The sequence below is a fragment of the Candoia aspera genome, chromosome 15, assembly GCF_035149785.1.
Source record: "Candoia aspera isolate rCanAsp1 chromosome 15, rCanAsp1.hap2, whole genome shotgun sequence".
NCBI lineage: Eukaryota > Metazoa > Chordata > Lepidosauria > Squamata > Boidae > Candoia > Candoia aspera.
In genome coordinates, this window is record NC_086167.1 from 6,115,830 (window position 1) to 6,143,376 (window position 27,547).

The 27,547-nt window shown below is 46.7% G+C and overlaps 1 protein-coding gene across 2 annotated transcripts; it reads right to left on the reverse strand.

The window, feature by feature from the left end:
- Positions 1–5,587: 5,587 nt before the first annotated feature.
- On the reverse strand, positions 5,588–26,828 carry RAB35 (RAB35, member RAS oncogene family). Of its 2 annotated transcripts, XM_063315481.1 has the most exons (6): positions 26,604–26,828; positions 17,884–17,934; positions 16,308–16,431; positions 10,184–10,308; positions 9,319–9,443; positions 5,588–7,686 (listed from the first exon to the last, which is right to left on the reverse strand). In XM_063315481.1, exons 1-6 carry the CDS (start codon positions 26,653–26,655, stop codon positions 7,558–7,560), a joined length of 606 nt encoding a protein of 201 aa, XP_063171551.1. In that variant the 5' UTR covers positions 26,656–26,828; the 3' UTR covers positions 5,588–7,557. The 2 variants fall into 2 exon arrangements, with proteins under 2 accessions (XP_063171551.1, XP_063171552.1); XM_063315482.1 differs by lacking the exon at positions 9,319–9,443 and having other exon boundaries at positions 7,580–7,686; positions 26,604–26,787.
- Between the last annotated feature and the right edge of the window lie 719 nt (positions 26,829–27,547).

A 27,547-nucleotide genomic window follows, 5' to 3' on the forward strand; every position in this document is an offset into this window, starting at 1 on the left:
ACAGAAGATCACCTTTATTGTGGGTGGAAGATGTGATCAGGGGTCCTTGCCTCAATAGTGGCCTTGTTCAAGCTTTTCATGGGTATTAGGATTCCCAGCCAGGCTCAAGGATGGTGCCTGGGCTGACTGAGAAATCTAGATGCTGGAGCGCATCCGAAAGGCGCTTGCTTCTGGAGGGCTCATTCAGAGCAATCACGCTATTTGTGGCCATAACTTTCTATGCTCTCAAGCGGACAAGGACACGATTTTCATGGTTATCATCAAGGAGAACTAAGCCAACAATACTTAAAAGAAAGCCCTGGGAAAACCAGGTTGGGTTAGCCTGGCAGCGTTTGTGATGACATGGGTTGAGAGACATTACATCAATCTTCATTGTGCATCTCCACACAATGTCTGAAAAAGACCAATGTCTCCTTATTTCTAGGGAAAATAGTATGATTGGGGGGAAAATGAAGCTGCTAAGATCAAGAGTTTCCCCAACCTGATACTTTCTAGAACTTGAAGGTAATTCTAGAATTCCAATGCCCAGAATTCCTAGGTATGGCAAAGGCTGTGGCCACTAGGAATTCTGGGAATTAAAACCAGCACATTTAGAAAAGATGCCAAGTTGGGCAAAACTGGTAGAAATAATTTAACTTGGGTTGAAAGTCCATTTTCTGCTGCTCATCCCTATCCTGGGAGCACAACACCCCATACCTTCAATGGTCCTATTGGGATCTGATTTGAAGTATCTCAAGCTAGATTATTCACATGACTTTGATAATCTTAATGTTTATATATCAGTCTTTCCAAAGTGTTACTCCCCTGGATGCAGACAACGATGACTTCCATCTTCCCCAGCTAGCATAGGTTAGTAAAGATTGGCCTGGATCTAAACTGTCACTTCCTGAGCTGCTGATGTCCAACCAAGAATGATTTCAGTGTTGTTTGGCAGACATCAGCAATAGAGTCCCAAGGTATATGGCCAATGAAAGTCAAGTTATCTATATATACTTGGTACAAAGACGCCTTCGATGATAGCTGTACTCAGACAATCTTCCTGATCCATGGTTAATGGAACATGGGTTTACTCCTTAACCCAAGTGTAGGAGTTGACACCACATGCTAAGCTACAATGTGATTGGCTTGTTTGTCATACAGTGTCTTGCCCTCACACGGTCTCTATGGGACTTACTTCTGAGTAGATGCAGTAGCACAACCAGGCTGAAAAGTCAGAGGAGGAGGCTATTTTTGTTTAAAGCATTGTCTGGATATCAGCAGGAGGCTGTGATCTCATCTTGCACTGAATGATTTGGGGAGGGGGGTTCAGACTCTTCCAACTATTATCGATGCCCCCCTCCAGCAAAGTTGTCTACCATCTCTTGTTCTGGGACAGTGGAATGAAAGCAATAACTGGGAATGATCAGTTATGATCAGTTATGTGGATCAATCATAATTATGATCAATCAGTTATGATCAATCAGTACCTTTATGGTGTCTGGGGCCTGCTGGCTATTCATCTGCTGCTTTTCCATGATCTAGGTGAGGATCCCAGCCAGGGCGTGGTATGAGGTGGCACAGACTGCAGTGGGGTGGGGAAAGGAGATTGACCATTGGTTTGAGAGCAATTGGTGGAGCAACTGGGTGGAGGCCTATCTTCCTCCTCACCACAAAAAGATTAGACTGGGAAAAATGGTAACGGTAGTTGAGTTGTTCAACCCCCAGACTGCTTGCCCTTGAAAATACACCACAGTCTGTGTCATCGATTGTCCTTAGAACCTCCCTACCTTTCCCACTTCTTCTGCCTCTTTGTAAAAAAAATGCTCATTGAAGTTTCCCTGGATTGCAGGACAGCTGGTGGTCATCCATCCATCCCTCCGTCCCATCCCTCCATAGCTGAGCTCTTCCAATTTCTCTGCATAACAGCTCCCTTTTCTAGGAAGGGAGAAAAAGAGGAGAGAGAGAGAAAGGAACGAAAGGAAAGGAATCACTTAGACAAGGTTGCGTGAACAGTAGTCAGTTTTATGGGGGGAGTTTAGCCCACAGACCCCCCTGCCTCACGCAGGAGGGCAGAGGAGATGTGAAACACATGGAGATCCAGAGACACGCATGACAGGTGGAAAAATCCTGTCTCAGGAGGCAGAGAGGAGAGAGAGGCTAGAAGGCTCCTCGTTAAAAAGGAGAATCCCTGCACATAAACACTTTGCTGCCTCCCCTCTATTTTTTTTTTTTTTTAAGGAGGGAGGTTTAATTTTGAAGCCGGTCTGGCGATGTCTGATTTGCCACTATATGCAGCTTATATCCTCTGCTGTAGTTTGAACCAGGCTATCAGCCAGCCCTTAACTGTGCCCACCGGGAGATGTAGGGGACTACATTTCCCCCCCTTGTCCTGCCTGCATGGATGTTGTTGGATTGTTTGGGAATGATGGGGCTTGTAATCCAAGATGTCCAGAGGACACTGCCAGGGAGGAGTGCTGGGACCCAAAGGTGGCTTTGCTGTTGGCAAATGCTGCGTCACAAGGCCCTCCTGTTGTTATCTGACTTGCTTCTTCCCCTCTGCCAGAGAAACCCGAAAGCTGGTTTGACTGGTCACTGGGGATGGGGGTGGGGGGGGAGGAGGGGTGAAATAAAGCACATTGCTGGAGCGGGCAGACAGAATGTATTTATATAGATCTGTGTACATACCATACATATCGTGACTTTTGTACGTAGCAGTCATGTATATAACTGTACGGTTTTTATAAGATATTCTATAAAGGCATATTTTAGTAGAAAACACTGCTTGGCTGCTCCTTTTGTGAACTGTCCTCGTCTGGATAAAAAGGAGTCCTTTCCGCGGACACCGCCTTTGTGGATTGCTCCAGGCAAAGGCTGGCGTCCAGCCGTCCTTGGGGATGAGAGGTGTTTCTTGCATTGGAACCGCAGCCCGGCTGGGCCACAGAGGCAGCCAAGAGGGCAGCTGTCTTAAGCGGCAAAAGGATGGCAGGATCATTAATCCACTCCGGACTGAAGCAAATCAAGGTTTGCAAGATAGAAGAGATGACATCAGTTCAGCCAGTCCCCTCTGAGGCTGGTTGATCTTTCTGATTTGACAAATTAGAACAGTTTTGCCAATTTCTGTAGCCTGGGGCGTGTAACACCCTAAGCTTAATTGTGGGTATACATGCATTTTCGACTTTTTAAAACAAGTGTTTCAGTTTATGTGAATTAAGCACTGTGGCTTACATTCTCACATGAGTGAATTCAGCCAGTTGTAGTTTGCTTAACCAACCATGGTTAACCCTGCAGCATAACCCATTGCATGAACTAATGGCTCTCAGTTTTTTTTAATGCCTTCTAGGCATTGACTGGGCTTGCAGGAGGCCGTGAATAACCACAAAGGCTGGATTTGCACAACCCTGGGCAAACCTGTTGTGCGAATGGAGTATGCTCCTAGCAAAGTTCTGCCTCATTTTCTTCAGGATCTCTCTGTCCTCCAGACAAACAGTTTCTCCATGAATTTACCTGGGACAAAAACTTGGCTGAGGACTCTGACATTTTTACATGCCTGAAAAGTAGGGTTTTACACCTATTTTTCCCCTATCTGGTAAGAGATAAAGTTGAGGAATTTGTTTAGCAACTCTCCATCTAATGAGAGAATTGGCTGCCAAACGTATTTATTCTGAGATTATTCATTGATTGGTTCATCTCACCCCCTTTTCCAGGGTAAATTTCCAGGTATCTGAATGAGGCTCTTTAGTGCAGGGTCACGCGGAGGGCTGAATTCGACAAATGTTAAGAATGCTAGTTGTGCCCTAGGAAGATCAGTAAGGGATGACCATTACTTTTTGGATGGCAACTCCACTTTTCAGTGCCTGGGATGAAATGAACAAGCTATGCCCCTTGGAAGACAGGACGGAACACATTTTTATTTAGTTTCTGGAACCCATAGATTGTTGCAAACCAAGGAAAGAACTACCTCTTAGGATCTGTGGTTGCTCAAGGTCATTGGAAAAAGTGGACTTGGTTTCTACCAAGCTTTGTTACTTATTCTTCAGACAGACTTAGAGACTTCTCAGAACATAGCACTCTAATTCTCTGAAGTCCTGCAGAATTCTGTATCACTTGGTCTTCAAAACACTCTTCCCGGATCAACGAGGGAAGCACAAACACCACATCAAAGGTATTTTGCATTGACTGGAGTCATTCAGGATTGTAAAACGGGATGAACGGAGCCATGTTCACCTCCCCCAGACTCTTGAGTGCACTCTAAATTATGGCTTCCTGAACAAACCATTGGCTGAGTTTGCATAACCCGCCAAGACAAACCCAGTCAACCCCACCCAACCTTAATGGTGTGCTTGTACTCTGGAGCTGTTGGAACCTAGTCAGTTGTGGCTTGTTCCTGAGCCCAAGGTCAAACCACATCTTAGCACAACGGCTGGGCTTAAGCCACCATGCAGGTTGTTTGTGCCTTAGCAATGCATTATGAAACCAGACAGCATCACATTTCCTTACCTTGTTTTGGGGTGTTCCTTGGCCATTTATGGATGCCTGGAGAAAATGCTCTTTAGCTTCCAGATTGTTCCTCCCGTGGCTCCTTCCTGCTTTTCGCTCAGGGCCTAATCCGACTTTCTAAGTTTGCCTAGGCTCTGTCTCACGCATTCTGCTAAACCACATCTTGCTTTTGGTCTAACAGCGTGTGTGAATAAGGCCAGGGGATTCGTTAAGGCTCGGGGCACTAAAACATGCCCAGAAAATGCCAAGAAGTCACAAACCAGCCATGCATCCCCATTCACACATCACATTAAGCTCTAGTTATCTTGGGTAATGCAGCAATCAGTGGTTTGTTTTAAGGCAGGAACCTGGAGACCAACATTATGGTTTGTGGTTGGCTCTCTGATTACATTCATGGCTTAGGGCGAGTCAGGAGGCCTGTTGGTTTGTGAGTGCTAGGCACGTGTTATTACCCAGGCATCTTGTGAATTCCACCTGCAAGGCAAGAGCAGATTAAAAAGTAGGGGAGACAGATTAGAAACACTGCAGTGGGTTGGACTAGGTGACCACTGTAGGCCCCTCCATGATTCTATGCTCAGAAGACTGAGCCAATACATTTAGAGAGATTTAGGAGGGCCCGATGCAATGCATAAACACACATACGCATACGTACAACACAGAAAGAAGACATTTTCTGTTTCAAGGTTTTATTTATTTAAACAGCTCAACACTCTCTCTCGGAATTGTTATCGTAAGTCTCAAAAAAGTTCATATCCCTGCTACCTGAGCACCCGGCTCCTACCTGCTGCCACATCAACTCAGCATGGGGAAACTCGTGATCACACAGGCAACGCAACGTGTTACATACTATCGCAGTCCAGACGGATTTCATACCAGTCCCCCACCGTTCCTTCCACCAAAAATAGAGACTGATTTAGCCAACTAAGCTTGGGAATTCAACACCACCGCCGCCGCCACCAACTCCCATTTGTGTGGAAATGAAAGTGGGCAAACCCCTTCCTGGAGGGTGCCTGAACCCCACGGGCTGTTGGCCCCGAGGTTTGAAGGGCCCTGCCGGCACTTTCGACAGCTGGAGGTGAGCAGCAGCAAAGACGAGAGCTCAGGAGGAAGGTATGGCAGCTTGGCACCTTTATTTTTAGTTTTTTAAAATTATTTAAAAAGCATAATTAGAAAGTTTCAATGTACAGAAATCATCTAAGCAAACCAGTTAGGCCTTTCACTGCTTGACATCAGCACTGCTAAAGATGCAGCCTTCCCCTTCCCCAACCCCATCCACCACTTTTCCCCTTTCACTCACAACACCTGGAGGTTGGCTAGCAGCCTCAGGCAAAGACGGGCAGGGGGGGATGTTGCTAAAAGATTCAGAAAACATCCCTCTCTTCCAGAGGAAGAACCTGGATGCCAGGCTTAGCCAATATCCCACCCCATTCCATCGGTTCACTAGAGGCCAACGTATTTTGAGAAAATGCCCATCCGTGAGAATCCACCATTGCTTCAGCCCACACCCATGTCAATCCCCATCCCTGCTGTCATCTCTACAGGCTTCCACTGCTGGCGTTCCTTCTAAATCATGAATTGCTCAGTGCGTGAACTGTCCTTCGGCAAGTCAGAAGCATCTTAAAAGAAATGCAGAGAGCGCTTGACGGTGAAAGGCGGCTTGCTGGAACGGAGGACGACACACTTCTGCTGGCGGAAACCCGTCGCTTCTTTATTTTGAGTGAGAAAGCCCCTGGGACTGGGGCTTGGATGCTTCTCTTCTTAAAGGCAAGCCAAACAATAAACAGGGGGTTTTCACTGAGCCCTTCTTGCATGATTTGGAGTCCAAGGATCGATACTGATGGTCCTCTCTTAACATGAGCACCATCATTGTTAGAGGCCGGGGCAACAAAGGGAGGGAATTCACTGTGATCTGAGGATTGTGTGCCTTTTTTATAACCTTGGCCATCTTGATATGCTCTGTGGGGGTCAAATCAAGGCTGAGAAGCTGAATGCTGGTTATTTCCTGACTGAAGCTCATATTAACTTATTTTAACTTAATTAGAAGAATCACTCACTCCTCAGCAGCTGGAATGGGTGGCTTCTTCCAATTTTTCAAAGCCCAAGAGACAGCTTTCGGCCTAATAGAGTACAAATGGAAAAACGCCCAGCCATCCCTTCCCAAATTCTCCAGCTTTCAAAGGAAAAAAAGGTTGGGGGGAGGGCAAGAGGAGAACCACTAAGAATTATCCCATCGGAAGCGCATTTCAGAGTTCACACTTCATACCTGGGTACAGAATGATACATGCTTATTAAAAAAAAAGAAAGAAAGAAAAAGAAAAAGAGAGAAATGATTTTCGTTCTGAAGCTCTTGCAAGGCCAGTAACACTACCAGGAGGACAATACAAGTTTTAATCCTAACTCTTCTCAGCCATGAAGGTCTGAATGCCTTTGGGCTACAAAAGTGGGGCCTTCCCTTCCCTCGAAGAAGGGAAATGAAGAACAGAGATGGAAGGAGAGAGCTGTGGGAATATTGATTATTCCAGAGTCTAGGAAAAGGATTCAAAAGGTTCTCAAGGTAGTTTGAAATGAGATGATAACCAAGGACCCGCTCCTCGCTTCAAGGCTAACGAAGGCTGAAGAACAATGGATGCCAAGAAGGGCAGCCTGCTGTTTGAGGGTCATTGGACTGTATTTCTGGAGAAGGAAAGCAAGCAAGAAAAAAAAAGAGTTCTGAACAATTCATGATTGGCTGATACTGAGCAGGCAGAAGCCCAAGCAACATGAGGGAGGGGCAGTTGGTTAAAGCCAAATATACATTATGTACAAACTCTTAAGTCCCCTTGGTAGGCAAAGTCATTGTTGTCTACGAGATGCTCTTGGAGAGGGGCGGGAAGAAACCCTAGGAAGGAGAGGGACAGGTGGAACTGCCTCCATCCCATCCTTTTCTTGGCACTGTCATGGCAAGGTGCCTCCTGATCGAGACCGCGGAAGGAACTCCTTTAAATAACAGCACATGGTGGGGAGAGTCCCGTGGAACCGCCTGCACCAGGCTGGGAGGGTGGGGCTGCTGGCGCACCCAGTCTCTGCTGCCAGGGAAGGCCGTTAGCAGCACCGCTTCTTCCGTTTACTGTTCTTTGTGAGTTTCACCACGTCGTTCTGTTGCTGCTGCTGCTGCTTCGCTATGTTGTCCTTCTTCGCCCGCAGAACCAGCTCCGTGATGCAGTTGAACATCTGGGGAGGGGGGAAGAAAAGGGAAGGCGATCAGGAAAGGGGAGCTGGCAGGGCGAGCCGTTGGGAGCTCGGGAGCCGTTGCTGAACTACACCTCCCAGCAGCCTCTGGGGTGAAGGGGAGGGACGCTGAGAGAGAGAAGATAAATATCTAGGGAGCCTCGGTTCCTCCTGAGCTGGAGCTACAGGACTGCAGATGACTACCAAATCCTCGCTCTTGTGTAGAGCTTGCCCGCTTCTTGCGCTAATTTGTTATCTCTGAACGGTTATTTCTGGGTTATCCAGAATCTGGAACCCTTTAAGCGTTCCTTGAAGACTACATGGGGAACCCTACACTGGCCTTAGGAGTTAATGCCTGGTTCCCACATCTAAGTCACGGCAGGTTGATGGAGCCCAACTGGCTGGGTTCCCACAGCCTGTAATTGACCAAGAGAGGTTTGGAACTCGGAGACCATGACTGAGTTCCCAGAACAGGAGGAGCCAGAAACAAGCCAATCATGCTAGGATGTCATGGAGGGCGTGGACCCTGCCACCACAAAGCAGAGAAAGTTCCCAGCAGCGCAGTCTTGAACTGTTCCTAAAACAGAGCCCAAGTTAAACCTTAAAGGGTTAGCCTAATGATGTTCATCCTGCTGAACTTGGTAGTATGCTGTCTCTATAGAAGTCAGTGTTTCTCAACCGTGGCTACTTTAAGATGGGTGGACTTCAACTCCCAGAATTCCCCATGGCTGGCTGGGGAATTCTGGGAGTTGAAGTCCACCCATCTTAAAGTGGCCAAGGTTGAGAAACACTGCTATAAATCCTGAAGTGCTGGGTTAGGACTTCCAGAGTTCCCAGCTGTTCCTGGGCAGTTCTGGAGTTGTTTGTGGCTTAAACTAATCCCACCTTACTTGCTCCTGTCACCCAGGGAAGTGTGTTATGCAAATAGGGCCTGGGACGAGTTGGGGAGCCCCAACTGCTAGAAGAAATAGGAAGAAAAGGTTGGAAAAAATTCCCTCTGCTTCCACTGTGCCTTCTGCTCCTAATTAAACAGATCTCCTGGGCCTATCTGGTACCCAGAAACTTTGCAGCTGACAACTAAGCTAGGAGCTTATTTTACAGGGTAAAAAAATAGACTGAAAGGAATCTCATTTTTTTCCTCATAGTATAGGTTTTAGTATAGAAGATAATCTCCTCCTGGCCCGTGTGTCTCACCTGGGGGCCGTGGTCAGCTTCACGAGCCACTTAGCCTGGCGAGAGCAAGCCACCTGAGAGCAGCACACTGGATGGATGACCGTGCTGGCTTTGCTCAGCATAGTTAGCTGAATAAGCTGCCCAGGGCTGGGATGACACAGCAGGCTAAGCCACACAGCAAACAAATGACACAATGGCGTCAAGCAATGAATGTGACCCAGTTCAGGCACCCTACTTGACCCCACAAAGGGCTCGTTCTTGGCTGAAAGGACCCTTTCTGCCCCAGGACCGGTACTTTCTGTTTAATTCTCGGAGACAAAATGGGAGGCAACTGTTTTACAACCGGGCACTCCTCTCCTTTTGTCCACAGCCTACGAAGCAACCCCCAAGACAGCAGCACATTGGATGTCAGCCCTGGGCTCTTTGAGCAATACTGGCACCCCCGCTGTCTTTTCTGGTTACCTCTTCCACATTAATGTTCTCTTTGGCACTGGTCTCAAACAGCTGGATCCCCATCTGCCCAGCAAATTTATAGGCGTCTTCCGTCTCGACCACTTTCCGCTCTGGATCATCGTTCTTATTGCCAACTACAAGAGCAACGGAAACCAAAGGTCATTGCTGCAAACTTGTAAAAGTGGATCAGGAGCCGCTGAAGGGGCGATGCAGGTACTGTGTAAAATCTGGGCTATCGGTGGATAAAGTTTTACTTCCTTACCCCAGGGATTTCTATATTGCTTTTCTGAGGAACCTCAAGAAAGCATCGACTCAAGATACAGTAAGAAGGACAGGAACGCTCAATCTCTCCTTGCATTAAGACAAAAAGGTCTCTCACTTGGAATAGCAGGGTTAACCTCTCCTTCCTCAGCCTGGTGCCCTCTGGATGTGTTGGGACCAAAAGTCATGGCTGGAATCATGGGAGTGGCAATCCTAGTCACCTCTGTGCGCCTGCCTTTTCTCTCCCACTTCTTAGGGCAAGCTACCCATGATTAGCTGAGATGAGAGCTGAGGGCAGCTCTCATGCAACACCTTGGGATGTTCAAAGCGCTCACTCCAGTGATACTGCCTGGGATCTGTCCAATGGCCTCACAGAGTAGATTTGAATTAATATGCTAATACTGCAGATGGTGGGCCAAGCAGTGGCCGAGACCCAGCTTATCTAAAACTACTTATGAAGTTCATGGAAAATAAACTGAGACTTAAACTGGGAAATCCAAAATAGTACAATTCAGGTACACCCGATATATTAGAGCAGCATATTATGGGTTAAAGGCATTCCAATACAGGGGGCCTTGTTCTATTAAGATCCTCCCCAAACCAGGCAGTTTACCTAGTATCCGGCAAACATCATCGCAGTTCTGATTTATTTCGTGCAACCACCGCTTGACATTCACAAAAGATTCTGCGCTCGTGACGTCATAAACCACAATGACCCCGTGGGTCCCTCTGTAGTACCTGAGGGCAGAGACAACCGTTATCAAAAATTCCAAAATTCCCCAAGTTCGCTGATTCCAAGTTCCTCCTTGGGATTCGTTTCCAGCTCTACATGCGTATTGGTAGCTACACGCAGACTTCTTCCGGTGCTTTTTAGATTCGCCGCGTTATAACTCCTCTAATTCCAGGACCTCAGGACCAATGGCTGGGAATGCCGGGAGCTGAAGTCCAACACATTTAGACCATCAAGCTAAGGAAGAAGGTCTCAGCGGACAGTCTGCATTTCCACTATCATAAATCAATTCACCTTAGAATCCAAATCGATAAGGACAACAACCATTTAACACCCCAGACTGATTCAACACCTACAGGGGTGTCTTAAAAGAACTCCAGCGGCACGAGGGCTCACAAGGAGGCTTCTCTGATTTCAAGGAGGACTTCTGCTTTCTTACTATAAGAAAACAAAAACACAGGCACACCTGGGGGAAATAGTATCTGGGGAGAGCCCTCTTAACTCCTCAGATTGGCCAAACAAACCAGTCAGCGGAAGAGGACAAACCAGAGCTTGGAAGGTGGAGGGGAAAAAAAAGAAAGCGACAGGCCAGGAAGCTGGCTCTTCTTTCAGCACATTAGCACTATGGGGGAAGCACATGATGCGGAAAGGAGAAAGAGATCTGTGGGAAGCAGAGTTGGCAGGTTTAAAATATCAGATTGCCATGGAGAGGGCTTTGTGAGCCGGGGACAACTGTTGCCAGCAATAGCCTCCCTCTAGCAGATGAGACATTCAGGAGAGAAGAAAGACGAGGGGGAGAAACGGTGGAAGAAGCCATGGTGTCGGACCAGGGGGCAGCAAGAGGTGTGGGAGAGGACCTTCCACAGCGACACGCCTTAGGAATCCTACAACAGCGAGATATGGCTTAGGGCTGAAGGACAAAGGTAACCCCCGTTGCTGCCATTTCATTATTCAGGACTCCAGCGCTGAAAAGTAAAGGCCAGTCAGCCAGTCATAACATGGACTTATCAATGCCGGGGCACAAATTCTGCATGGAGAAAGTTCTGGGAATAACCACAGCCATCTTGAAGGAAGCCTGGGGGGGAAAAAAAAGACCTGGGTGCAGCCTGGAAAGCTGATGGTGGTGGATGGAGCAAAACCAGCAACATGGAGTCTTCGAGAGGCCAACGCGTCTGCCAAATTCTGCCCAGATGGACGCATCACGTCCACTGGTGCTTTTATATGACTGTTTTGCCCACCTAAAGCCCTTGGCTGTGGGGAAAGAAATATACACATACGGAAACCACCCCGCCCTATCATAAAAGAAGCTGACAATAGATAATAAACAAGACATGAACCAAGTAATCTTCTGCTTGTATTGCTGACAGTGAAGGAAGAGAGCTGGCTTAGTCTATGGTAGCCCAAAATCAGAAGGAATCTGGTAGCAGTCTTTGCTGACCAACACTGACCTTTTCTGACCTTTTATTAGCTGCTGCCCTTTAATAAAATGTACTGCTCAGAAAAGGTGCTACCAGACTCCTGATTATTTTTTCCCACAGTTGCAACTTCTTTTCAGAAAGAAAATATTTGCTACTATAGGTAGTCCTCGCTTAACAACCATTTGTTTAGTGACAGTTTGGACTTATGACAGTGCTGGGAAAAATGACTTATGACCGGTCCTCACACTTATGACCGTTGCAGTGTCCCATGGTCACATGATCACATTTTGGGCACTTGGCAACTGTTTCGCATTTATGACCCAGTGTCCCATGGTCATGTGATCACCATTTTTGAATTTCCCAGGCAGCTTCTGGCAAGCAAAATCAATGGGGAACTGGCCGATTCGCTTAATGACCATGTGGTTTGCTTAACACCTAGTGATTCATTTAACAACACCGCAAAAAGGTCATAAAAGCAGGTTGGATTCGCTTAGTGACCGCTTTGCTTAGCAACTGAAATTTTGGTCCCAATTGTGGTCATTAAGTGAGGACTGCCTGTAGTGCAACTTCATTTTGCCTTGTTTGGAGTTATTTTGGATTAACCTGTATTGGTTTGGTTTTGGTATTTTGGTCTAGGCAGCTGTAGTTTTACATGTTAGTTTTCGGTTGTAAGCCACCCAGAGTTGCTTGGGAGTCGGGCACCTATAAATCCAATAAATAAACAAAGCAAACCAGCCAACGTCCTGGAAATCGTGGTGCAGATCTGATGGCATGATGTCATTAGGAGCAGCTCATAAGGACCTTGACCACCACAAGGACAAACTAATTGGGGGAGCTGTCTTTGGGAGTTAATAAGCTTACTACGGATTAAGCTTAACTAAGCGCCTCAACTTGAGATCACCTTGTACCCCCTTGGCACCCTTTCTACCCGAACAAAACAATCATTTATGCATTTAATTACAGACTTATATCACAGGGCCACCCAACTTGCAGAAATGTGACACTGGGTAGTATACAAGAAAAACAAAACCCAAATACTCTGATCATCAAACATAAACAACAAGAGCAAAAGGCATGGTTGGGGCACACCGACAAAGGATCCCCCTCCCAGGAGACGTCCATCTAACATCCCGGCCCCAACGCCGGAGGGACCCGCCAAGTCTTCAAAGAAATCTTAAGAACAACAACTGGACTCCGTAAGAGGAACGTACCAGCAATAGCAAAAGTAACTGTGGATAGGAGTCCTACTCCTGGCCAGGACTTTTCTGCAGGGGATGCACCAGACAACCTAAGCTTTGCAACTGATTTTTGCCCGGGGACAAAATCTACTTTGGATTTGCTGATAATGCGACTGGCCAAACGCGCGCAGGATATTGAAGTTCAACACCCCAAGCACAGGAAGTCTTGTGCTGAAATTCTTCTGCCTTCTGTGATTTCACCAGGACTTGCTTAAGCAAGTCTTCACACCAGTATAAGTCGGAGAACGTTTTAAACAAAACGAAAAACAAAAACACACACATACACTCCCAAAACTGAGATCCCCAGCAAACCCAATACCGTGGGAGGGGACTTGGTCACACTTCTGGGGAACTGGAGGACACGCTCAGCCCTAGGCGTACCCCTGCACTGAGAACTGGATTAGTGGCACGGGCCTTGCGTAACTTTCTCTGTTCCCATTTAGAAATCTCCTTTCAGGGTATTCCCCCGCAGGAGCTGGCATTAGACACCAGCTAAGCCACCGCTGTCGTTGGCACATGCAGAACCAGAAGAGAAGATCTGCTGACACAGTCAGTGAGGCGCTGGGCTGACACACATCTCTCCATCTGCAAGTGCTGCTTTACACCCCTTCGTCATTTCCTGCCGTAAGCTGGCCCACACAGCAAAAACCACAGAGGACATGCCTTGGGATGGTGAGGAAGTCGGGGCTGGTGAGCACCGTGCACTCGCTCTAGTCGCAGCAGCAAAGAAGTCCACAGACAGCCTTGAGGCCCACATGCAGCCAGTTTCCGTCCACCTTCCACAGAAGACCTGTTTTTAAAAAATTGGGGGGCTTGGTGGAATCCCCTTCCTCTAACTGTGAGATGCGGCGTCTAAGCAGACATGTTTCGGCCCTCCTCCCCAAGCACTTGGCAATATCTCGGTGAATTCTGGGGAGGCTGAGTCGGCCTTCAGCCGTATTTGCAAAGCTAATCTATCATCACGAGCGTTACAGATAGTCCTCGCTTAACAACAGCTGGGACCAGAATTTCGGTGGCTAAGCAAAGTGGCCGTTAAGCAACTCTGAGCTGATGTTATGGCCTTTTTTGTGGCGGTCATGAAACAAATCACCGTGGGCATTAAGCGAACCACTTGGTTGTCAAGCAAATCCCCCACTGATTTTGCTCGCCAGAAGCTGGCCGAGAAGGTTGAAAATGGCGATTGCGTGACCATGGAACACTGCAATGGCCATCAATTCGAACTGGCTGCCAAGCGCCCAAGTCGTGATCACAGGGACGCTGTGACGGTTGTAAGTGTGAGGACCAGTCGTAAGTCAGTTTTTTCAGCACCACTGTAGGTCCGAACCGTCACTAAATGAATGGTTGTTAAATGATGACCTGTAATTTCTTCCTTCTCTGCTGTGAAAAGCAGCACCCATTGGATTGATCTATCAATGAAAAATTGGAATTCTGTTCCTTTCCTTAAGCTTTCACTCTTCTTCTACGAACATCCTACCTTCATGAGTCTGGTACCCAGCTAAACATTTGATTCAACATTTTAAATATCAGCTGGTCTAAATCAAGCCCTGCCCTTTACATACAGGGCTGTGGTGAAGGCATATATATAGCACAAAGACATTTTAGGCCACTGTCACGACTTCCTCCACAGAAACCTCATAAGTCTATTTTAGGTAATGGAAATTCTCTGCTGGAAATACCTTCCCTTCCTCACAGGAGAAAATGCTCAGGTTTCTTTGAAAAAAAGACCAGTAAGCCAGAAAATATTACGCTGTAAATTCATCATTCTCCTTAGCAAACAACCCACCTGGATGAAAAGAGAATGAAATGGCTAAAATCAGGCAGACAAACAATCCCTACTACGATAAGAAAGATTTAAGTGTCCGATCATCCAAATTACTTCTGTGGGGTTTTTCCCATTTTCCAAGCATGCAATGATTCACAGCTAGCCTGTCATTTATTTTCTTGAACGTGCTTTGCCAGAACACTATGACTACGTTCTCTATAGAAAACAAAGTCTCAGAGCTATTCACATGTCTGTATATGTGAAAAGGAGCTGGCAGCCACAGAGAAAGGCCTCTAATCAAGCTTAGTTCCCACTCTAGGTTGTAACACTATCTCATGCAGAATCAGGGACCTATTAAGACAGACTAAGCCAGGGATTTTAACCACACCTCTCCATCAATTCAGAAGCAAATTAAGCCAATTTCACGTGCGACCTGAAGTCTAAGACCCTTCAAAGAAGCCCCCACTCTGAGTGCCGGTTCCACACAAAGTATATACAGTAGTGCAGTCAATCAATGAATGCTGGGGGTACAGGTGGTCCTTGCTTAATGACCACAGTTGGGACAAGAATTTTGGTTGCTAAGCGAAGTGGTCATTAAGTGAATCCGACCTGATTTTACCACCTTTTTGCGGTGGTCGTTAAATGAGTCACTGTGGTCTTTAAGCAAACCACATGGTTGTTAAGCGAATCACGCAGTTCCCCATTGATTTTCCTTGCCAGAAGCCGGCTGGGAAGGTTGAAAATGGCAATCACATGACCACAGGACGCTGTGACGGTCATACATGTGAACTGGCTGCCAAGCACCCAAATCGTGATCAAGTGACCGCAGGGACGCTGTGACAGTTGTAAACGTGAGGAGTCGTTTTTTTCTGCACTGTCGTAAGTCTGAACCATCACTAAACAAATGGTTGTTAAGTGAGACTACCTGTATTCCATGCTTAAAAAAAAGAAACTGCAGTTGGTTACGGTAATCCTACTATTGGTGTCCACAGCGCAGGAAGTCATGTTTGTGCCTGTTATTTAAAAGAGAAGCTTGCAAGCTTTTACTGGTTCCGCTGAACGTTTCAATGGAAGAACTCATATAGATGAACTCTGACAGAAAAGATTGCTAAAGACATACTATTTTTGAAGGCTCCCTGGTCCTGAGTATTTAACGTCATAGCAAATGAAAACAGGAATATCCAGAACAATCTTTCCTTCAAGTAAATATTAGGAATTGGAGTAGGGAACCGGATTGCCAGGTCTCCCTGAGAGCCAACTCCCACTGGCCCTAGACGTGCAGTAGGGGATGTTGGGAGTGACATTTCAACCACAATCTAAAAATCCTAATCCCAAAGATCCCTACTGACCTGGAACCTTGATTATTATATCGTGCCCAAGATAAAAAACCCTGGCCACAAACACCTCTATGTATCTTAATATTTTGTACCGTTTGTCGATTTCAATCTGACTCATGAGGCAAGCTTGGGAGAGGAAAAGAATAAACAAAAACAAGGAAGCAAAGGATAGTCATTTTTAATCTTATCGGTACAAATCCATGACTCAGTCTGGTTATCTGATTCGGCGATGGCCTATTTAAACAGACTCACGTTGATGTGATAGTCCGGAAACGCTCCTGTCCGGCAGTGTCCCAGATCTGTAGCTTGACTTTTTCCCCATTAATCTCAACTGTCCGAATTTTGAAGTCTACTCCAATTGTTGTAATGTAGCTGCCTGTGGTGGAAAAAAAGGACATACACAGTAGAAATTGTGGGGGGTTCTGAAGGTTCAATTATAGACAGTTCACTGCTTCTGAATGGTGCAAAATTGACCAGGAATACTTCTTCTGCAGTTTACAAATTATCTAAGGCAGTGCTTCTCAGCCTTGGCAACTTTAAGGTGGGTGGACTTCAACTCCCAGAATTCCCCAGCCAGCCATGCTGGTTGGGGAATTCTGGGAGTAGAAGTCCAACTGCCTTAAAGTTGCCAGGGTTGAGAAACCCTGATCTAAGGGAAAATACTGTTGGTATCCCACTGTTTCCATTCAACTATCCTGTTGAAACTGGTTTTTAAACCCCGAAAACTCTCATTATTTTTTTAAAGGGGGGGTCTGCATTGTTAGACTATAAAAGCATTCAACAGGGATGGAAGAACACCCTTAATCAATTTATGCTGATCGTAAAAACAAACAACCCCAAGCTGAAAGATGAAATAACAATTAAAAGGCAAATAGTAATGTAAAAACACAAAGCTACCAAATAGTAATTGTAAAAACACAAAGCTACCATTATGTCATGCAATTAGACACCATGTGCTCGTTATTTTTTATATTTTTCAATATAAGCCTCCCACATAAAACTCTTCTTAAGAGGCTTGAAAACAAGACACAGATGAATTAGAAGTTAGAAGAGCAGAAAGGTTTGCAGTGCATTATTTATTTCTGAAGGATCGCCCATTGTACAGGTAGTCCTTGAGGACTTACGACCGTTCATTTAACGCAAGTCCAAAGTTATGATGGCCTCGGAATGGGTGCTTTACAGCCTGGAAAGCACTTCCGAGCATCACAAAACATCACACCACCCCCCGCAGTCACACAGTCGCATTTCAGGTGCTTGGCAACCAGCTCGCATCTACAACCAGTTGCAGCGTCCTGCAGTCACACAACTGCATTTTGTGACAGTTTTTGCCGTTTTCTGGCAAAAAAAAACACCCATTGGAGAAGCTGGATTTAACAACTGCAGTGACTCACTTAACAACTGCAGTAAAAATGGTCATAAAATTGGGTGCAGTCACGTGGTGACTTGACTTACGACCACGATGACTTATGATGGAAATTCCAGTCCCAATTGTGGTCATAAGTCGAGGACTTCCTGTATTGGAAAGTCTAATCACAAGAGTGGGGACATATAGACTTGGAAAATGGTGAGTGGGGATATATGTAACCTTCTTCATCCTCCTCCTCCTCCCACTCGCCTTTTGCAAAGTGTGTTTGCTCTCATTTGATGGGAAACAACCCTGTCCTGTGGCCACAGAGCCTTAGATGGCAATGGGATCAGGGTCTTCTCCCACACGTTCTTCGCTTTTCGGCCCTTTCCTTCATTCCTACAGAGCTTAATCAGTGTTACCTGAAGCACTCTGGGGAACCTTCGATGAAGGCTCTGCTGGCAGTGCCAAGGACCGTCTTACCTGAGAAAGTGTTGTCTGCAAAACGTAGCAGCAAGCTGCTCTTGCCGACACCTGAATGAGAAGGGAGGGAAAAAAAAAAAGCTAAGTCTGCAAGTCAGGCTGGAGTAATAGAGAGCAGCATTTTATTTCAATTCCATTTACTTTGGGACTCATGTTTGAATATTCATAGGGCTTGTGCTTGGACACTGCCTGATTCAGGCAGGAGTTTGCACATCTGCTCTCCAGAAATAAGGCCTCCTGGGAAGCAGGACCACCAGCATCCCGTGGAAGCCCTTGCCAAGAGCAGAAGGGAGTTCTGCAATTCCCCACCTCCTTTCAGGGATCCTAGTGAAGCCACAGAGTAACAGCCAGGACAGCTTTCAAAAGACCTCTGTGAGCCTTGCAGGAGACTTGGCTTTTTAAAGATTTAAAGAGAGGCGCTTCCTTTCTTTGCACGAATGCAAGCTGCAAAGCATCTTTTTCAACTGCCTCACCACGACAGCCTTCCTCCATAGCGAGCACCAGGGAAAGGCACTCAGTAACATGCAGAGCGTGGCAAACTTGATCTGGGCACATTCACTTTTTTTCTTTTTTTTAAGGTGACTAGGCATCTTTTGTGACATTTGAAAATTGTAAAAGTGGGCCTCGTTGGCCTCACTTTGGTGAAGTCTCAGTCCCAATTAAAGTAAAAGATTCATTTATTTTATTTATTATACTTATATCCTGCTGCAATCCCAAAGGACTCTTGGCAGTTCACAACGAGCAACACAAAAATCGATACCAAATTAAGACATATTAAACACTGTAAATCTCCGGCATGATGTCCAGCAGCCATCGATATACAGCCCAGGTAACATCATGTCCCAGAAGCCCTCTGGAAGAGCTCTGTTTTCAGCTGCTCCAAAAACACAGCCGAAGTGGGACCCCCTCTAATTTCTACTGGGAGGCCACTGCAGAGGGCTGGTGCTGCAGCTGAAAAATGCTGCTGCCCGACCTTGGTCCCCTCCCACCCCCACCCCCCCAAAGTGGGGAATCACCAGCCATTTTTCCCAGCAAGACTGAGTTGGTCGGGCCAACTTTAAGAGGGGAATGTGGTCCTGAAGATAACTTGATACTGAGCCTTTAACCTTTTAACTCCAGGTTAAAATCAGCCCTTTAAATCACACCGAGAAACCATTCGGCAACCAGTGCAGGATCTGCAGCACGATGCAACGTGTTCCCGCTGGCACGTGCCACCTAACCCAGGGGCTGCTGCATTTTCAACCAACTGAATTTTCCAAGTTTTCCTTTAAAGGCAGCCCCAGGCACAGCATTTTGCAGTAGTCTAAGCAGCTGGTGATGAGGGCTTGAGGCACTGTAACAAGTCCTCTCACACCAGGTTAGGGCTGCACTGGCGTTCCAGCCAGTGGTGGGTAAAGACCCCCTGTTCCAGCAGGACCTGTGACTCCAGGAGGACCCTCAAGACATGGTCTTGCTCCTTCAGAGACAGGGCGTCTTCATCAAGAAGCACCACTGGAATAGGCAGGCAGCCTTAACGAACGAACAGCAACTCCATCTTGGAGGATTCTGTTTAAGTCTGTACTCCCCCATCATCGAGATATGCAGAGCCTCTAGGCACCAGGTCAAGGCTTCAGTGGCATCGCCAGCGGGACCTGGGCTAGTGATGCATCATCAGCCTGTTGATGATACTGAAATCTAAACTGCTGGTTGGCCTCTCCAAGTGGTTTCATGTAGACATTAAATAGTAGGAGAGAGAGGGCCAACCTGTGGAGCACCCATGGGAGCAATCACTGGACTGACACCCCCACCAGACCTATGCATTGAGGAAGCAGTGGAATCGCTGCAAAACAGTGCCTCCAATCTTTGAAAGTCAAGATGTTTAAAAGGACCAGGACAGGTACACCATCCCCATACAGGTCCCAACTAAAGTCATCCCACCAATGCCATTCAGCCCCATGCCCAGACTTGAATCCTGGGCTCTAGATAAGCTGTTCCTTCTGGAGTTGATCATCCACCACCACCTCAGCAACGTTTCCTTGCTTAGCGAAGGAGTTGCCAGTCCCAACTGCAGACAGTAAGTGAGGACTACCTGCATTGTTTTCATTGTTCATTTGTGCTAATTTTGGTGTTTGGATTTTTAGGAGAGGTGTGTACTTTAAGATTACACTAAAGGGAAGTGCGATGGCAAAAAGTTTAGGAAACCCTGGTCTAAAGGATAAAGTATACTGCAAGAATCTTGCAAATCTCTGGGTTCTCAATTAAATTCTACCTTTATCTATTTTTTAAATTCTCTGATGCCTACAGTTGTCTGGAAAGCCTACTAACCCCAGCATCAGTGCCAAAGCAAATGGAACCACAGTCCTATTGAGTCAAACACAGGAGTGAATGTAACATATAGCATTTTATTTAAATCTTCATAGACGTAACCATTAGGTTGAAATATTTGCTGCTCAAAAGAATGTGAAACAACATGCAGGCAAGGGATCTACTTTTTATCTTTCCGTAGGGGTGGAAAACTGGTGGTCTTGACCTCTCCCTTCCTTCTTCCTCTGCCTCCTCTACAATTCCATGTGAGTTTCCTTCAGCAGGTCCTCTATTTTAGTTGCCTGCCTGGCAGGTATTCCCTCCCTGACCCCCTTTTTTCCAGATGCAGCAAGCACCCAAGATATTGATGATTTCTGATGCGTTTTCTCTATTCCCTGAGAACAACATGTGATGGAAGAAGGCCTAGGAGGAGAATTTCAAGGCCAGGAGGAATGTTTTCCTTGGTGTCTTAGAGACAAAGACTCATACAGAACAGGATGTAGCCACCACTTCCTCTTCCTCCTCCTGCAAGTGCCCCCTTTCTGCCAAAATACAAGCTACACTCAACCTTTCCAGCATGACGATAAAAGCTATCATGATGCGGGAGCATTCTGCATGTGACAGAGAAGGGTGTGCATATACATACTGTAAACTACAGGGATGAAATGCAACTGCATTCATCATAACAGCTTGACTTACAACATTAAGCAATAATGGCTTACAAACCACAAATGCTGGCTTGACCCAGCACACCACACAAAAATAAACATTATGGTTCAGAGGAACATGCGAATCCTGACAATATCTGCATATAGGAAGGCACCATGCAACACCCAACCGAACTTTTTAGATGGCAGAAGAAGGACTTAACTTCGAACTGTTAATAATACAGTCTAACAAATTCTGTCCTTTCAAATATATTAGGCCTGCTATTCAGATGGAATGTTCAAATGTTGTTTTAGACAACCTCTTACTAAAAAGAAAGGCTCAATTTGAGCATCCCATTGGCTGCAACCACTGGAAACAGTCACCACTCAAAGTCTAAAGATTCATCCACTATGTTGTGAAGCTTTTCCCTGATCTTAAGAGTCAATATAACGTAGAGGCTAAAGGGGTTGAACGGCAACCGGCTTGTGCCATTTCTACTTCTCAAACTAACCTATTCCACCAAGCTCCTGCGAGGGTAAAACGACGTGAGGAGAGGAGAGAAACACTGCTGTCATGAGCACAGATGCTGAGCAGGAGGGGGACCCTGTCCAGGGGGGGAAAACGCATGCGCAGTTTACAGGCTTTGAGCTGACATTCAAAGAATCCCAGAACAGACCCACCTTGACGTTTGGGGTTTATCTGTCTGGGTTTTCCCACGCTCCTTCAGTTTGGTAGGATTTTCTGTCTACAATAGCAGTAAATAAAACACTAGAGACTGTCTCCTCGTCTCAGCGTGGTCTTTGCTTAGTCAGGACAACTGCCATGACCAGCTAGATGAAAAGTGAAAGTGGGACCTAAACATTATAAATAAATGCAAATAATGTTGGGTATCCAAGTCTTTTCCTATTTCCAGCTTGTAATACTTTTTGGGCTCTTAGTGACTTCGAAGTTATATGTTTGGAATTTGACGGAGCCCTGCTACAACAGCTCATAGCGAAGAGTTTCCAAGCATGCCCCCTCCCCCAACCTGCAACTCTAGGAGCCCCACCCTGAGCAAAAGAAAGAATCCCAGGATCTTCACTGGGCCACAAGCAGCATTCTCAGACTTGCTGCTGGTAAGCCATTGATACCCATCTGCCCATCCAACGCGACTCACTGATGATTGACAGAGACCAAGAGACAAAGGGACTTTCCATACAGAATACAGCCCTTTATTTATTTATTTATTTATTTATTTATTTATTTTCTATCCCACCTTTATTATTTTTATCAATAACTCAAGGTGGAGAGCATCCCTAATACTCCTTCCTCCTCCTATTTTCCCCACAACAGCAACCTTGTGAGGTGGGTTGGCTGAGAGAGAGGGACTGGCCCAAGGTCACCCAGCTGGCTTTCGTGCCCAAGGCGGGACTAGAACTCTCCTACCACACCTGATTGGCTCTTGGGCTGAGAGAGGGGGACTGGCCCAGGGTCACCCAGCTGGCTTTCGTGCCCAAGGCGGGACTAGAACTCTCCTACCACACCTGATTGGCTCTTGGGCTGAGAGAGGGGGACTGGCCCTGGGTCACCCAGCTGGCTTTCATGCCTAAGGCGGGACTAGAACTCTCAATTGCCTGGTTTCTAGCCTGGGACATAGCTATATAACTGGCTGTTAGATTTATTACAATACTGTTCTCTCAGTAAGAAAGATGAAGAACACTGGGCTAGAGAGTCAAAGCAGGGAGGGATGATTTGGAGAAAGAAAAGAAACACTGCCTGAATTCAGGCAGGCCTGCAGATGATCCTCTTGAAATCTCTGCATGCTGCTTTTCTTGGATGCACAAAACTACCTTTACTAATACTGGGAAATCTTCCCTACAGTCTTGTGAGAGTAATTAAGTGTAGTTAAAAAAAGGTGGGGGGCATGAAGCAAAGACAACCAGCATGCTATTTGCTGGCTATGTCCAAACTGCTGCTCATTGAGGTAAGTGTGATAAAGTAAAAGATCTGACATAGGAACCCCTAGATTTCCAGTCACCAAATGCTTGTTTTCCATGTTGGTCATTGGCTTTTACCTGCCAAGCAAGGACAATATTATTCCTCTCTGTCTTCTTTAGATCAGCATTCCCCAATCTGGCACCTCCACAGCCACCATGATTGTAACCCCAAAAGATCTGCAGGAGGAGCAAATTAGGGAAACCAGCCTTAGATTTTGATCATTCTGAAGGAGCTTTGCAACATCTGGCTCATTCAGCCCACTACTGACGGCTTCAAGTGATTGACTTTCTCATCAATTGCTAGCTCAGAGCTGACTATTTTTCTGAGCCAAGGGCTGCACCTGATCTCGGAATGACATGCTCGGAGGTGGCAGGACCAAGGTACATGTAGATTAATCAAGTTTAATCATGTACCTTAATCAAGTTTAATTAGCACTAAGTTTAATTAACTAAATGTCATTCATAATTGGATTACTATGTGTGTAATTAGGTCTCTTCCCCACCCCATTAAAAATGACATCTAACACTGTGGGGAGCCATTTGTGGCCCAGAGGTTTCAGGCAGGGCATAGCTGCTTTCAAACAGGAGAGGGCTGGAAAGAGACCCAGGGATCTTACAAATGCAAAGCATTATACTCTGTCCTTGAGCTATGGCATCACCCTCTTCAGCAAGTCAAACCCAACTTCATCAATTCTGAAACTATCTCCATTCAGAACAGAGTTTAAGGAGGGCTGTTAAGGAAGTCAGGGAAAGAGCTGTCTCAACAGAACTAAGTCAGCGGCTCTGCTGATGGAGGCCTGTAAAAATTAGTGTCTCCTTATATATTAAGCATTTTCTTCATTCCATGAAAGTATTAATAGCATGATACGATTGCAAACATTCACTCCAGTTTATCTTTCAACAGCCTTACAATAATCACATAAGGCAGGCCAACTACTATCTTCATATTACAGAGAAGACCAACAATGAGGAAATGTTAATATTCCTTACTTCATTAAGCAAAGTTGTGGGCAAGGCAAGAACTGAAGCACAAATTTCTAGCTTGCACTCAGCTACTCTGCAAGCATGACACTCTTGTTTTGCTTTCTAGAAACTTTTATGGAGTGTACACAATAAAAAGACAAAGAGCAGAGGCTGAGCTCGGGTCTATAATCTAAGCTAAGACTAAATACAAAAGGGAAGAGGAATATGAATCATTCTTAACAACTGTAAGATGCAGGAACAGAGAAGTGCTTTTAATTAACAGACACCGAAATATGCCAAGCTCTCGCAGCATGACCTACAAACCTAAACACCTATATTTCATGATTTATCCTCATATCCCTACACAGTCCTTCAATCAAAAGTGCTTCCTGTTAGCCATCCAAGCTGTCCATCAAGTCAGGAAATTAAAAGTGCACAGAAACTTGTTACAGGCTGCTTTGTATTTATAAACCTCTCTTTCACCAAATCTCCAGGCTAACATAATCCAAAGGCTGTGTAAGACTTGACTGTTCCTTAGATGAACTGTGATTATGTTGCCTGGCTGGGAAATCCAAACTCAATCCCCATTCAGTTTTCCATTTCGCTGGGAAGTTGCTGCTTCTCAGCCTAATCTACTCTGCAAGAGTATTTGTGAGGCCAAGACGCTATTCAAAGTGATTGGGAAGAAGGGCAGGAACCATTTAACATCATCCTTAATTATAAGTAAGTAAAATTAAATTACAAGCTATCTGTGGCTGAGGCCAGCCTTTCTGTTACGCACTCAGTAAAGAGTCCCAGATATAATGACACATACATAAAAAGCTCTCTCCAGATATGTGTTTGGTGGCTGGATGATTAGAAGAAATGTCTTTTTGGGAAAGATTTTATCTTTTCTCCTTTATGTGGTCTCTAAGAATAATCTGTAAAGCACCTTACAACAACCGTTCATTCATCCACTGCACTTATCACATACACATCATATTCCTTCCTCCTGAGAGTTTAAGGCAACATGCATCTGAGGCTTTCTCCATTTTGTTCTCACCACAATCCAAAGTTGTGCTGATGAAGTGGAGGGCATGCCAGGCCTGGATTTTCACGTCTGAGGAGGTGATGGATCTGAACCCAGGTCTTATGAAACCAGGCCCCACCTGCCAGGGGCCCAGAAGTTAAATCACTATCATAAGAAACAGGGAAGGGAGGCATCTCAGGAAATAACCCAGCACATAAATGACACCAAATAGTGCCTTCTGTTACGCCACCTCTTTCCCAACATTATTGTCAATATTGGGTCACCATAAATGTTCCTGAGTATCTGTACTTCCATCCGTGAAATACTGGAGAGCACCCAGAGATGCTCTCTATTTAAGAGATAGATAGCCCAGTGCTACGCATATCCCAGAAACATGTCACAATATGTTCAATGGAATTTGCTAAAATATAGATCTGCACAAGATTGAAGTTCAAATTATGAATAAAAGAATCCTCAATTCAAAATGTAATCTTAGGCAAGCCACCTTTTCCCGCAGTTCTGAAATATGGGATAACAATATGATCCTTCTTTATAAAATTGACACAAGATTTTAGGCAAGAGACGGGCATGAAGTAATTAAAATATGTGCGATACAGTGCTTAGACTACCTAAAACCACAGAGATGATAGTTCAAATCATCCACTCAGCCATAGATACTGGATGACCTTGGGTTAATCATCATCCTCTACTAATCTAATCTACCTCTGAGGGAAGTTGTAAGAAATTTATAAAAATGACAACAAGACGTCCATGAAAATCACTATGGAGAAAGCCTGGGATAAATTCAGTAAATAAATATATACTAAGAAAAGTGCTTTCAGTGATCAGAAGTGCTATATAACAGTCCTGCACAGCCATCAAGATTACTGGGTGACCTTGGATAAGTCACACACATGCCTGTTGTGGGGATAAAATGGGGAAAGGCATATAGAGAAAATAGCCTGCCACTTTAGGGACAGAGTCATACCAAGTCAAACCACAAACCTTCTAGAACTGCTGTTCACACTGGTTACATTCATACGACAAACTGAACCACAAACTAGCAAGCCACAGTTTAGCTTAGCCTGTTGTGTGAATCCAGGCCATGGGGCCAACTGACGGTTCTGCATGTCACACAAATTAAACCAGAAATTGCATTAACTGAGCAAACCACGGTTAGGTTAGGAGATATCACGCAAACCCAACCAGGGACCGACAGTGGCCGTGGCTTGGCTCTCGCCCTGCTCCTCCTGCCCCCCCAAGAGAACATCACATCCAGGAAATAAATACAGAAGTTGAAAACAGCCCGAAAGGGAAAGCGGCCACCAGCTCCTCCGGATCCAGACCCGCAGGCCACTGCCAGGCAGCTGCTGCCCCACAGCTGGGGGGATCCAGCTCCTGCCCTCCTCCCCAAATCCCACCTGGGCCCTCCCTCCCCCCATCCTTCCGGGAGTTCTGCCCCTTAACGCCCCCCTGGGTCCTTCAAGTCTTCCACGGGGCCGCTGCCCCCTCCGCCCCCCACCCTCCTTGGGGTCCTGCTCCCCCCTTCGTCGGGACCCCCCCAAAGGCTTCACCCTGCTCGCCCCCCTCCCCCCAACCCTCCTCGGAGGCCCCTGCCTTCCCCCAAGTCCTGCGTGGGGTCTCCCCTCCCCTCCCCCCTCCTGGGGGTCTCGGCCCCCAACCCTCCTCAGGGGCCCCTCCCCCTCCCCCCTCCCCTCCCCCCGCAGGGTCCTCTCCCGCCCCGCCCATCCGCCGTCCCTGCCCTCGGAAAGCCCGAGCCGAGCCGAGCCGAGCCGAGCCGACAGGGCGGGCCGAGCTGGCCGCCCGCCGCCCTCACTCACCGCTGTCGCCGATGATGAGCAGCTTGAAGAGGTGGTCGTAGTCCCGGGCCATGGCCGCTGGGGGGCTCCTGGGGGGCTCCGGGGGGGCGGGCGCTCCCGGCGTGGCGAGAAGGCCGGGTCTCCTCAGGCGGCGCCGAGGCCGGATCGGCTCCTCGACCTGCAGCCGGAACTGACAGCGGCGGCGGCGGCGGCGACGGCGACAGCCCCCGCCCCGCCGCTCGTCGCTTCCCCTCCCAGGCGCATGCGCACTCCTCCACCCGGGCGGCTGGAAAAACCGCCAGGGGCTCGAGCGCAGCCTTTCGCGTCGCTTCCTCTCCCTCCCCTTTCCCTTGCTCAAGATGGCACTCGGAGCGCCTTTGCCAGCTCTGGCGTTCTTCACTTCCGCCACCTTCCCATCAAGGGCCCCAAACCGCAGGCGCAAAAGGAATCTTCTTCCGCCACCTGGCAGGGACGGGCAGCGGCCGGGGAGATTCCTCCAGGGCAGTGTGTTTCAAGCAAAAAAGGCCAGTCCAGGATGCTGAGCTCAGAAGCACTACCTAATTCAGTTTTTTTCAACCTTGGCGACGTTAAGATGGGAGGACTTCAGCTCCCAGAATTCCCCAGCTAGCCATGTTGGCTGGGGAATTCTTGGAGTTGAAGTCCACCCATCTTAACGTCGCCAAGGTTGAAAAAAACTGCTCCCAGCTGTTGCCAGCTCCGCACCGGTGGGGTGCACAGGCAAGAGTGCCTCTGAGAGTGTGCAGAGTGTATCGTTTATTCCACCCCTGGCTTAACCCTCTGTCTTCTTGAATAAATGAATGCTAGATTTTTCAACTGTTAAAGCAAGTTTTATACAATTTCCACCTGCTTGGAGGGCTGCATCTCGCTGTGTGGGCTTGTTGAAATCCACGGTGCAAAAGTGTCCAGGCCGCTTTGGGAGCGAGTTCTAGGTGTCATAATAGGTG

Excerpts from the sequence above, each read along its gene's own strand:
- RAB35 (XM_063315481.1), bottom strand. The coding sequence starts at position 26,655 with ATGGCCCGGGACTACGACCACCTCTTCAAGCTGCTCATCATCGGCGAC. Across the intron at positions 10,309-16,307 it reads TTCCGGACTATCACATCAAC|GTACTACAGAGGGACCCACG; the intron begins GTGAGTCTGTTT and ends CTCTGCCCTCAG. Across the intron at positions 9,444-10,183 it reads TGATGTTTGCCGGATACTAG|TTGGCAATAAGAACGATGAT; the intron begins GTAAACTGCCTG and ends TTGCTCTTGTAG.